The sequence below is a fragment of the Microcaecilia unicolor genome, chromosome 7, assembly GCF_901765095.1.
Source record: "Microcaecilia unicolor chromosome 7, aMicUni1.1, whole genome shotgun sequence".
NCBI classification, from domain to species: Eukaryota; Metazoa; Chordata; class Amphibia; order Gymnophiona; family Siphonopidae; genus Microcaecilia; species Microcaecilia unicolor.
The window spans coordinates 186,887,028-186,900,183 of NC_044037.1; the positions used below are offsets into that span (position 1 = coordinate 186,887,028).

At 46.3% G+C, this 13,156-nt stretch overlaps 1 protein-coding gene across 1 annotated transcript in view; it reads right to left on the minus strand.

The window, feature by feature from the left end:
* ATIC (5-aminoimidazole-4-carboxamide ribonucleotide formyltransferase/IMP cyclohydrolase) overlaps positions 1–13,156 on the minus strand; it is a 117,097-nt gene that overhangs the window by 41,765 nt on the left and 62,176 nt on the right. Inside the window, exon 10 of the mRNA XM_030209952.1 lies at positions 10,570–10,655. Coding sequence (XP_030065812.1) covers positions 10,570–10,655 — 86 coding nt within the window. The remainder of the gene's footprint in view (positions 1–10,569; positions 10,656–13,156) is intronic.

Consider the following 13,156-nt stretch of genomic DNA (forward strand, 5'->3'; position numbering starts at 1 on the left):
CACAAAAAACTTGAGAGCCACAGAAGATGCTCAGATAATTTCTGCCCCAGAGCAAAGGACAAAACAGAATATAGACTATATGAGGGTGGGTCTCTGGACTGGTCTGGAGGACTTATGGAAAGAAAATTAGCAGGTAATTTGTCCTTCCTATCATCTCCCAGACCAGTCCAGAACAAAAGGGATGTAACAAAGCACCCGTAAACTAATCAGGATTCTGAAACCTCTGCCCTAAGTTCTCCTATGCTAAATGCCGCATCCTCTCTGGCAAAGACACCCAGCCTATAGTGTTTAGAGAAAGTATGCAAAGAACATCACAATGTGTCTCTACACATCACAATAGAAGAGATGGCATGAAACTCCACCCATGAAGCTGCTATCCCACTGGCTGAATGAGACTTGAGGGTCTTAGGTGGTACTTGACCTTATAGAACATAAGTTGAAGAAACTGTTTCTTTAAGCCAACATGCAATGGCAGCTTTCAAAGCAAACCCTCCTTTGTTGGCTCCTCCAAAACAGAACCAAACAACTGATCTGCCTTCCAAAAAACAGTTACCACCTCCAAGTAACATGAGGACTCTACAACATCCAAGCAAGCGGAGAAGAATCCTCCCCACAATCCTCCTGCCTGAAGTTAACATAATTGACTGATTAACATGAAAAGCTAAAACCATCTGCTAAGAATGCTCCCTCCTCCAAGTAGCCCCTAAAACACACCAACCAGCACAGCTACCTGGACTTTCAGGGAGTGTTCAGCCAAGCCTCTCTCAAGTCATTCCTGCAAACAAGATAGAAAGTGAAATACTGAAGCCTGAAAGGGCAAGTACACCCATACTGTGCACCAGGACTCAATAACCCTCCAGAATCTGGTACAGAGGTTTTCAACCCAGTCCTCAGAGTACACCCAGCCAGTCGGGGTTTTCAGGATATCCGATATCCTGAAAACCATGACTGGGTGTTCCCCAAGGACTGGGTTGAAAATCCCTGCTCTGGTATATGCCAAGGAGGTGGATTTTTACTGGCCTCATCCACATCAACTTTTCACCTCAAATACGACCTTTCAAGGGCTACGCCACAAGACAAAAGTGAAGCGGGCTGTCCACCAAAACTGGCCTCTGTTATCAATAGAACCTTCTTCTGTGGGAGCTGCAAGCTTTCCCCCACCTTGAAGCACATAGGTTCTATCTACCAAGGCTTCTTGGGCTAGTCCAGCATTACAAGAACAGCCAGTCCAGGATGAAAAACTATTCTTTGTAATACTCAACCTAGAAAAGGTCAAGGAAGAAATGAAAACAGAATGCCTAACTGGGAATGAACCTGAAGGAAAGTTTTCAAATCCTCCGTCCTTTTAGGAAAAAAGTGTGCTCTCTTTGCAAATAGTGCACCCTCAGTGACATAGCTCCCATAATGAAAAAATGCCCAGAAAAAAAACCCAAAACAAAACCAATATTCCCAGAAACAATACAAAACAAAAATTTTCCCGCTGCCCATCCCTAGTGGACAATATGTTGAAATCTTCTGCTTTGTGTGCAGAAGTGACCAAAAACGCAAAAGTTAGGAATTATTAGGAAAGGAACAGAGAATAAAACAAAGAACATAATGCCCCTGCATCTCCTCACTGTGAGACTGCACCTTGAGTTTATGTGTAATTCTGGATGCTGTATCTCAAAAAGATGTAGAAGAATTAGAAAAGGAACAGAGTGCCCAAAATAATAAAGGGAAATTATCTCCTCTTTACAATACAAGAATCTTATTTTTCGCAACTTACCCAAGGGCTTAGACTGGAATATAGAACTTAAGAGAACAATCATCTCTGATAAACAATATACTAAGTCCTGTGTGTTTGGGTTTGCTTGATTATCTAGTGCAGGTTAATATTTCCTAACAGAAGGATATTAGGGTGGTTGACACAAGATATTTGAAATAAAATCAAAAAGATCATTCTCTGCCAGATGCCAACTTCCAGGTGGACGATAAAATAGGCAAATACAAAGATTTGATAAAATAGTGTAACATTGCAAGCAAGTATTTCAAGATTTGAGGAGGTGTTACTAGACAGTAACTCTATGTTGAAGAAGGATTTGTATATTATTGATAAGTCACCACCTCTCTGTAGACCCAATAAGAGATTGAGGATCTTATAACTGGCGGACATATGTCTTTAATGATAGGATCGTTATCTGAACGTAACCAAGTTTCGATAATCATGATTACAACAAATTGTTCATCCTCAATCCATCTTCTTATGAGCTCAGATTTATTCACAATGGATCTAGAATTTACTTAACCTAGAGGTATTGGAATGAATGTGTGGGCTTGTTTCAGACTGCAACACTGTATTTTAATTAGATGACGTTTAGGATGTGGATCTTTCAGTCTGTGTATGCATGAGTGGGTTAAGTAAAGCATGTATGAAGGTAGTCATTGCTATTAGATTGACGATTTACATTTCTTGTCTTTAAAGCATTAAGTTTTAACCATTGCTTGTAAGGTATAATTAATGTTATGTTATAACTGTCTTCTAAAGAGCCAGTTTGGTAGTCAAAGAACCAAGGGATTAGAAGCAGTATTGACAGTTAGCTAGATTAGACATTAGAAACATTATGTAAGACTAACAATACCTGAGGATTAAGATAAGGTTGAAATTAAGTATAAACTCCTTTATACTTAATTTCAACCTTATCTTAATAAATCAAGTCCTTGACTGAGACCACATCTGATCATGTGCATGAAGAGTCGCAAAAAAAGGTGTGCCCCTTTGAAACGACACTATTGAAGTGGTTGCCAGTGATGTTATCCAATCACCACCGGCTCAGTTCAAATTTAAAAGTAATGGCAGCAGGATCGCTGGAGCTCAAGGAGGGCTTACTGCAGGAATAAAGTCTGAGTGACTGACAATGCTCCAAGGTTCTTCTCACAAATCCGTGTCTAGTTTGAAAGGCCAGTTGACTAACATGTAGTCTCCTTTGTTGGCACCACTCCTGATGTAACTGCAGATTGCCTACCTGTCCCACCATTCTGAGCAGTCCCTAAAATACCCACCTACTGCCCCGAATAGGCCACTGCTGCTCACCTCTGCCAGAACCACCCTCCTCTGAACTCCCAACTCCTGGAGATCTTGCCTTTTTCTGGGGGGGGGGGGGGGGGGGGGGGGGGGCAGGGAGAGTGAGGAAAAGAGACCAGGAGAGAGAAACAGCGTTATAATTACTTTCCTCAAGTTCTTCTGAACAAGCAATGAGGAAGATTGGCAGGGGAGAGGAATATGGACTTCTCCATGTATTTCCCAAGCCTGCGGTCTAGCCCTGAATGTCCTAAGCTCAACTGCAGTTACAGCTCTCCAGCTAGGCCCAGGAGCAGTCTCCACTAGACCAGTTCAGAATCAATTGCACAGCATATCCATCGTCATTTGCTGGCAACAGAGAATGCTGGTGAGTGGCTTCTGCACGGTGTCCTTTATAAGGCAGGGCCTACAAGTCATTTTCTGTCATCTACTGGCTGACAGACATAACTCATTTGTTTTGGACTGGTCTGGGGGATGATAAGGAACAGGAGATGTAGTTCAAGTTATTGCCATTCAAGGAGCTGCCACCATTTACTGAATGAAGGTTTCATCTACTTTTTCACATAAGCATACTGATTGTTGAATAAATGTGTTAATAATAATTTAAAACATATCCTTTTCCTGATTAAATGAATGAGGTTCCCTCTCTCTTATCAGGGTTCAGAGTATGATCTAATCATATTTTGAGTATAAATGTTTTTTTTTAGTTTGAATGTTTATTAAAGAAAAACAAAATCTCATACAAACCATAAACATTTAGTTATGCATATGTACAGTATACAAGAACATATTAGAACCCTCCCAAGTCCCCTTCTTGTCCCCCCACCCCCAACAGATTCCTCAACAAATCTCTCATATAAAAAGACAGAAAAACAAACCCCAATATCCTATAGTGTGGGAGAGCGATGTGACCCCACCTGGGCTGGCTTCAGGGGCACGTTAGAGTCCAATTAATATAACAGTCCCAGACCTTATGATAAGCAAGAACATGCCTATTTCCTCAAGATGACGGGCAGTCCCTACAATCAAAGTTTCTTTCAAGCAGACGCAAGTGTCAATTTACTAGCAACAAATATATGTGCCACCAGTCTATGATGGGTGGGTTTCACTCCATAGGGCTTAAAGTGCAACAAGCAATGATCTGCCCTAACTGGATAGGAGACGTGTTAAACTCTGAACAAACTGTAGTACCTTTGACCAGTATTGATGCCTGCAGTCAAGTCCACCATATATGAAACATCATCCACACTACCACACGCTCTCCAACATAGTGCTGAACCCTGACAAAACATTTTTACAATACGGTGTGAGGTATAATACCACTGATATAGAACTTCAGTGCCTGCAGTTTGATTCCCACTTCAAAATGGAATGTGTGAAAGGCTTACTATAAGAGTCCAATATATAGTCAGACACAAGTAGTGAGATGGGCGATACGAGCTACAGTAATGAGCATCCTTTTCCGGTTTAGAAAGGATGGTAATGGTAGCTAAATTCCATGTCCCCGGAAAAGGGTCCCCCTCCTTAAAGAATTGTACACTTGCAGGAGCACCAGGAGCCAAGAGAATATGAAAACATTTATAGAATTTATTAGTAAAGCCATCAGGCCCCGGTGCCTTACTATTTTGCAGATCCCAAACTGCCTGATGAACCTCATCGATGTTGATCAGTTTGGAAAGAGCCTGTTGGTCAGGCTCTGAGAGCTCAGGCAACTTCACCCCCGTCAGAAATATCCTCCTCTGTAGGCTGTATACCTGGAGAATATAATGCTCCATAGTAGCGAATAAGCATCCCCTGTAGGACCTGAGGGTCCGTATGAAGTGCCCCTGATTGTCCTGGAGACATGGAATATGAGTACAAGTCGCTTGCTGGTTAAACATAAGGGAAAGTAACTTACTGACTTTATTGACAAACTCAAGGTGAGCCTGATGGACCTGTAAAAGTTGCTCCAAAATGTAGGCCAGCTGAAGACCATTAAGCTTCAGTCGAAGCTGATAAGCTTGCTCCTCGAGGTCTGATCGTCCGTACCCCCCCCCCCCCCCCCCCGAGACTGACGCTCCAGACTAGCTATGTGGGCACTAAGCACCCCTTCTTGAGCAACACGAGTTTTACACAAATGACCCTGTAGAGAAATAAGGTGACCGTGCATAATTACCTTAAGGCCTTCCCATAACATGCCAGATGACACCTCACTGTCTTCATTAGACTATAAATATTCATGCAGATGGCTTTCTTGGTGGGTGATATTCTGCGCTTCAGATATGCCAGCACAGGGTGTCCCATCTCATCACTGCTAATCTCAGGAGCCACTATTTTATGAGAATGAGCAAGTCGGAGAAGATAAGCATCCCCCAGCTAAATAAATACAGAAATACATCTTATGGACTTCAGAATTAATAAGTATAATCTCGTGCCACAGGATAGGTCTGCCGCCAAAGATGCAGCAGCTGCCACCTAGCCATAAAGTTATGTAAGAAATCATAATCCTTCTAAGCATAAAGCACCGAAGGAGCCGAGTTATCTAATGTTGAGTGTAATGTTAGATTAAAGTCCCCCTCCTCCGCCACAAGTAGGGATCCCTCACTATGGCGGAAGAGAAGTTGGTTCAGTTGCCCAATATAGTACCTATGATCAGCATTGGGGACATAAACATTTGCTACTGCATATAGCTGGCCAGCAATGGGCAATGTCAAAAGTAAATATCTGCCCCCTCGATCCCTAATAACCTTGTGTACCTGCAAGGGCCTAGAAATTTTAAGTGCAATCATTGCCCCACTGGTCTTAGTATTATCTGTGTTGGAGGACAAATATAAGTGAGGGCATTGCTGGTGGTGACATAGTCGCTCATGAACTCGTTTCAAGTGTGTCTCCTGAATCAAGGCAATATCAACATCAAGGTGAAGCAACTCCCAAAATAGATGCTGCTTCATTGGTATGTTTAATCCCCTTGCTTTAAGGAGTACTACTGATAGATCACCCATGCCCAAGATACTAGTCAGCTGCAACTCCCAGAACCTCCCCCCCCCCCCACATACAACCATCCACTCTCCGTACACTCTACCGCCAATCACACCAAACCCCAAACCACCACCAAGTTTTTGAACTCATTAAGGGGATTCTGAAAAGCCACTGCCAATAACATGCCTATCCCAAAAAGGTCCAAGGGGAAAGCCTCCCCAGTCAGCAAAGCCTCCTGCTCTACTGCCTGATCAAGGCCTGCCATGCGGTTAGACGTTGAGCCACCAACATAAGCAAACTCAGTCAAATCAATGAAGCGCCGATGGCCACTTATCTGGGCTAGGTCCCCACCATTAAGTCACCACCAGTGGACTCTGAAGTTGCTAGAGGGTGCCGGATCGCAGCGAGAATGCGTATGATTGCATGAGGTAAGACAGAGCTTATGGCTCAAGCAGCCATACTGCTTGGTGATGTCACTTCCTCCCCTTAAGTATAAATTGTGCTAAACTACATACCATCCCATGGGGTTCACAGGACTCTACCTCCTAGTTTAATTCCCAGCCTCACCATCCATGCTTTTTGTCAGGGCTTCCCTGATTTAAGCAAAATAAGTCAAAATCACATGGCCTTAAAGGACCAAATCAAACACAGACTTCCTCTTCCACCCGGAAAGGAATCAGTCAGCATACGGTCTGTTCCAGTGCCAGTTCAGAAGTCCCAGCCCTCTCCAGGAAGCCTGCAAGGAGGAAAAATTGGGGACTATGAAATTTTCATTGGCTTATAGTCATATACCGATTCCTGCAGGTTAGACTGGCAGCCCAATGTAAGAGAAGCTACCCCTTTTCTATAACCGCACATGTTGATTCCGATACCCAACTGAGGTTCAAGGTTAAAGGTTTAAAGCTAGATTTATTTGATACTAGTAAAAAAGGTCAGTTTCCGAAACCAATGAAACGGGCGCTAGCATGTGGTTTTTTTTGTGTGTGTGTGTGTATGTGTCACAGAGTTATTTTGTGTGTGTGTGTGTGAGGTTGCGGTGTGTGTGCAGGTTGTTGATGTGTGTCTTTTTTTGTTTTTTGCTTGGGGGTTGGGGGATGTGCTGTGCTGGCAAAGTGGGTTGGATTGGTGTGTGGCTTTGAGGGTGTGTTTCTGTTGTATTGTGTGTGTGTGGTTTTGTCTGTCAAGGAGGTTTGTGGAGGGGGTCTTTCTGTTGGTGAAATGTAAATGTGGTTGTAGGGGGGGTCAGCCTTTGTTGAGTGTTTTTTTTTTCCATGTTTTTTTTTTTTTGTGTTGTGCTGAGGCAGCAGTGTTGTTTTAGATGGGCGGAAGGTTGAGGAGCACATTCTTTATCTGTCGGTATTTTTTGGCCGTTTCAGGGCTGCTGTAGGGGAATGCTGGAAGAGAAATGTGCTGTTGGAAGCAGCGCCATCTTTTTCCATTGGGCTGGGGTTCTGGGCATCCTGGAGGTGGGTGACGGCTTGCCTGAGGACGGGGATGGTTGTTTTAAGTTGGCGGAAGGGAGAAGAGCACGGTCTCGGGCCGTCGGGGGGTGATCCGGTATGTTTGGTCCATTTCAGGCCAGCTGCAGGGGAATGCTGGAACATTTATGCGCTGCAGGAATCAGCGCCGTCTTTTTCCTGGTGCTCGGGGAATCCCCGAGGTGGGAGACAGCTTGCCTGAGGCTGGGGATGGTTGGGCACGTCCTTGGCGGCTTCGGCAAAAGGGGAAGAGGAAGGGGGTGGGGAGTTACCTGCAGCCGCCTGAGAAACCATGTATTTTTTGTTTGTTTTGTATTATTAGTTTGCATTTCTGTTGAAGAAAGAGTGGATGCCTTTCGAATGATGGAGGTGGTGCGTCGGTGTGCGGTTGTTTCGTTAGTTTGGCAGCCAGTCTCCAGCGATTCCTAGGCAGGGAAGGAGTACTCCTCCCCCTTCCTTGGTCGCTGTTTGCTGCTGGCTGGGTCGCGGGTAATCCTTCCAGCTGGGCCGCAGCTTGTCCTGTTCACCCACGTCCCAGATGGTGACGGGCACGTTGTTTTCCGGCTCCTCTGACTCCATGTCAAGCGATCCCAAATATAGTCTGTGCTATAGGCCCTCTGGCACTCTTCAGTACTGGCATTAGGCATTTAAAAATTCCCCCCCCCCCCCTCTCCCCCGGTCTATTTTTGCACATACCCATAGTAGGAATATTCTTCTCTCGTTCCAGCGGTGGTTCTGTGCTCTCCGTGCTGCACAGATAATGAGCCATTCTGCTGGGGAATGCTCCTCCCTTATTGTCACGTAGTTTCCTCTGATTGGTCCGTCTTACGTTGCCTAGTGTTGCCTGGGAACGGTGTTGTGATGGTCCTTTGTGTTTCAGAATGTTGAGGGTGTTTTTTCTGATTGGTCCGTCATGCAGAGAGACATGGTCAGTGTTCTGGCTTCACAGAAGGCAAAAGTAGAGACTAATAGACGATTCACCACTGGAGACGTGAGTCCAACAGTCTTTATTATATCAGAGATAACGACCCGACACAGGCCGTGTTTCGACGCTAAAAAGCGTCTGCATCAGGGTTCAATAAATACACCAAGTAATGAATGCTCTGATAGTTTGTATCCAGCATATTCTGTTTGGTGCTACGTGATCAGTGAGTTGACAACACATATACAAGTAGGACTCTTCGAAACACGGCCTGTGTCGGGTCGTTATCTCTGATATAATAAAGACTGTTGGACTCACGTCTCCAGTGGTGAATCGTCTATTAGTCTCTACTTTTGCCTTCTGTGATTCGTCATCGTAGAGAACTTTTCCTGTTCTATATTTTGGATTTCAGTGTTCTGGCTTCACCACCATGAATCCATGAACCCTTCAGTGAGTGACTGAGTGACTTCAGAACGTTGAGGGTGAGTTTTATTATAGTAGATTCTGCTTAAGGACATGTCATCAAAGCGGGTACAATCATAGAAGTAATAAGAATCAGAAAAGAACACCATTTCATGATAGTGGAAGGAAAAGAAAGGACGAAAATAAAAGAAAGGTATCATAAGCCATAGCATACCATCTACAGGCTCCGGGCACATGAAATTTGTCCTAGCCAAAACAATCAAAGGCTAAAGGCTGAGCAAAACAAATGCGCTTTCAGTATAGCCTTAACTTGGGAAGTGTATCTTATATATGCAGTGTAAGTGGGAGACCATTCCACAATGAAGGCCCCACTATACTAAACATTAACTTCCTGAACATGCCCAAAGGCACTTCTTGGACAGAAGGAACTGTCAACAAAGATTGTTGACTGGAACGCAAAGTTCGGGAAGGAACATAAGGCATCACGTGAGAAAGCAAGGGAGGGGTGGCACCTGAGTGTAGCACCTTAAATACCAACCGAAGGCTACAACACACAGTATGGGAACTGTTGTACTCAAAAGTTCAGTCATCTACTCCTATACCATAAGAAATATTTTACTTCTTAAATCTAAATTCTTCATGTCTACCTGGTGCAAATCTTAAGTCTAAACACACATTTCAATTAAACATGCTCCTGAACAGCAATTAGACTAAATGGGATTAGGATTCCTTCTCAAAATCCTGGAGAGACAAGGGGATTTGGATTTAGATCATGACTCTTTCTGTAGCAGCTCAAGGAGAGTTATATTCAAGTATAGCAGGTATTTTCCTGTCCATGGACATCTTATGATCTATGTTTGTATCTGAGGTAATGGAGTGTTAAGTGACTTGCCCAAAATCACAAGGAGCAGCAATGGGGTTTCAACCTAGGTTTCCCCAATTCTCAGCCCACTGCTCTAATCATTATGCTATTTCTCAGCAAAACATAGTAAAACAAATGGGGTCATGGGGGCGGGGAAGGAGGAAAAACAGGTCCAATGGGTTCTGAAACAGGGGCGTATCTGAACTTCAACGGTAGGGGGGCCAGAGCCGAGGGGGCACATTTTAGCCCCCCCCCCCCCCGGCGGCACTGACCCCCCCCCCCCCCCCCGCTGAAGACAAAGACGACGACGCCACCACTCCCCCCCCCCCGCCTGACTACTTTAAACCCCCCCTCCTCCCGCCGTCGGGCCTCACCTCCCTTTGCTGGCGGGGGCTGGCCCGCCAGCCGAAGTCTCCTTCTTTCCTTCCGTCACTCTGCCGTCATGCCTCACTTCCCTTTGCTGGCGGGGGACCCCAACCCCCGTCAGCCGAAGTCTCCGTCCTTCCTTCCTTCCTTCGTTTGGGTTTGGTGGTTTCTGACGTCCTGCACGCTGCACGTTGTACGTGCGTGCGTGCAGGACGTCAGAAACCACCAATCTCAAACAAAGGAAGGAAGGAAGGACGGAGACTTCGGCTGGCGGGGGTTGGGGTCCCCCGCCAGCAAAGGGAGGTGAGGTGCAACAGCGGAATGACGGCAGGAGGAAGGGGGTTGAGAGCGTCATTGGTAAGGGGGTCCAGGGGCAAATCTGCGGGGGCCAGGCCCCTGTGGCCCCATAGCAGATACGCCCCTGTTCTGAAAGCAGCATGTCTCGATCCATCTGAATGTTAAGTCATGGTTCTGTATACAATCTTTCTCCAGCTTTACTCACCTCTCTGGAGATGATTTTTGCAGTTGGAACATCACACATATCCGAGAGAGCAATAAAGTCGCCAAACGAAGACATCCTGTCAGCACCTGGCAATATTTAAGAGTCAGAAAAATGAACAAACTTACTGGAATTCTGGACTCTAAGCTATAGGGATCAAATGTACTTCTGACATTTATATTTTGTCCTATTACGAGGAGGCATAAAATGCTAATAAGCATCATGGCAAACTTTTTACAGCTATTCAATGTAGATAACATACTGATACAGTGTGAAAGTGAATCAATTATGTAATACAGTCTTCCTATGTGCATACGATTTAAGCAGGACTATGGAGTCAGATGCAATTTTGGGTGGAGTCGGAGTTGGTAAAAATGTACCAACTGACTCCAGCTTCAAAATAAAAACAAAAAACATAATACATGGCAAATTAATTTATTTATTGCATTCATACACACACACACATATGTGCGTGTGTGTGTGTGTGTGTATATATATATATATATATATATATACACATACACACAAACACGTGTGTGTGTGTGTGTATATGAATGCAATAAATTAATTTGCCATGTATTATGTGACAAAGCTAGCACTCGGGGCCCCACAGAGAAGCAGCTAATCCCTGAACTACAGTTCCCAGAAGCCCTTGCAAGCAGGAGAGAGGAAGGTAGCCCCAAAAGGGTGGAACAGATTTCCAACCCCAGCGGGGGTAGCAGTGGCTCAGTGCTAGGGGAACCAGTTACTCCCTTCCCCACTAGAGAAATATATATATATATATATATATATATATATATAAAAAACCTATAAATGGCAAGTGACCGACTCACCTGCAAATGCGCAGTAGAGACTTCCCTCTCTGTCCCATCCCCGCGTCAAGACGTGATGACGGGGGGGGGGGGGGGGGGGGGGGGGGGGGGGAGGGGGGCGGGACAGAGAGGGGAAACTGCGCGGAAGGGGAGGGAGGGAACCGCTGACGTCGCTACTGCTCCCCCCCCAAGGTAGCCGCTACCGCCCCCCCCCCCCCCGGAGTCGCCACCACCCCCCCTTCACCCGGCCCGGGCCCTCTCTTCGTTATTCAACTTACAGCAGCGCCGAAACAGCAGCAAGCAGCTCAGCTTCAGCTCCCGTCGGCCTTCCTTCCCTGCCTGTGCCCCGCCCTCGCCGACGTGACGTCACACTAGGGCGAGGCACAGGCAGTGAAGGAAGGCCAACGGGAGCTGCTGCTTGCTGCTGTTTTGGCGCTGCTGTAAGTTGAATAACGAAGAGAGGGCCCGGGCCGGGTGAAGGGGGGGTGGTGGCGACTCCGGGGGGGGGGGGGGGGGGGGCGGTAGCGGCTACCTTGGGGGGGGGGGGAGGGGACATGGGAGGTCTCAGAAGGAGGGGGGGCCTTGGAGCTGAGAGGGCTGGACTGAAGGGGGCCTTCCAGCTGGCTAGGAAGAAGGCACGGGGGGGGGGCAGGGGGCCTTCGAACTGGGAGGGCAGGGGGGCCCTTACAGTTGTGAGGGAATGGGGCCCCTTACAGTTGTGAGGGAGAGCAGGGGGCCTTGGAACTGGGAGGGAGGGCAGGGGGCCTTGCAGCTGGGAAGGGGGGGAGGACTGGAGCCTTGGAGCTGGGAGGGAGGGACAGAGGGGGCCTTGGAGCTGGCAGGGAAGGAGGATGGCAGGGGGCCTTGCAGCTGCAACGGGAGGGGGGTCTTGGGAAAAAAACCCATTCCAATACGCGCCCGTTTTAACGGGCTTAACGGCTAGTATATATATATATATATATATATATAGGTGTGTGTATATATATGCCACTTACTGTAATGCAACCTGCACACAGGTGTTCCCAGGGGCATAGCTTGGGTGGAGCAAAGACAGAGATGCAATATACATACGTATTTTAAATGTATAGAATATATAGGTACACTCCAGTAGAACAGCCAGATATGAATTTTTTTTAGGGGGACCAATGGTCAATACCAGTGGGCATTTAGGCACCCCATTTCATCTGCCTCCTCCTGCTCCCCCACAAAAATTACCTTTGCTGCTGGGGATCTCAAGCCTCACCAGCTGAAATCATCCAGAACCCATCCTTACTCAGAAAAGCATGGTGGTCAGCAGCAGCACTTGGAGCCACTGATGCTGGCGCAGCAAGAACAAAGCATGCTCACCGTACTGGGGTCAATGGCTGAAATTGCTGCCGTGCTTTTCTCAGTGGAGGAAGGCTCTGGTGCCTTCAGCTGGTAGGGCTTGGAGATCCCCACCAACTACATAACTGGTGTGCCTGGCTATTGGGTGGCAAAAGTGGAAGGGCCCAGGCTGCTCCAGGTCGACCCATGACTATGCCCATGGTACATGTATACAGTATATATAATTACTCCCACGTCTGAGAACTTGTGTATGGGCCATGTACACGTTATGGGAACTGGATCTGGGAGACTATTATATAATGGCACATAGCTGCAGGTAAATACCAATTACTGGACTGCTGAATTAACAGGAATTGCTTAGCTGATAAGACAGCCTGTTTGGAAACAAACAGAAAAGCAACACAGACAGCTAAACAAAATGATACAAAAACACTGTACTGAGTTGTTAGAGA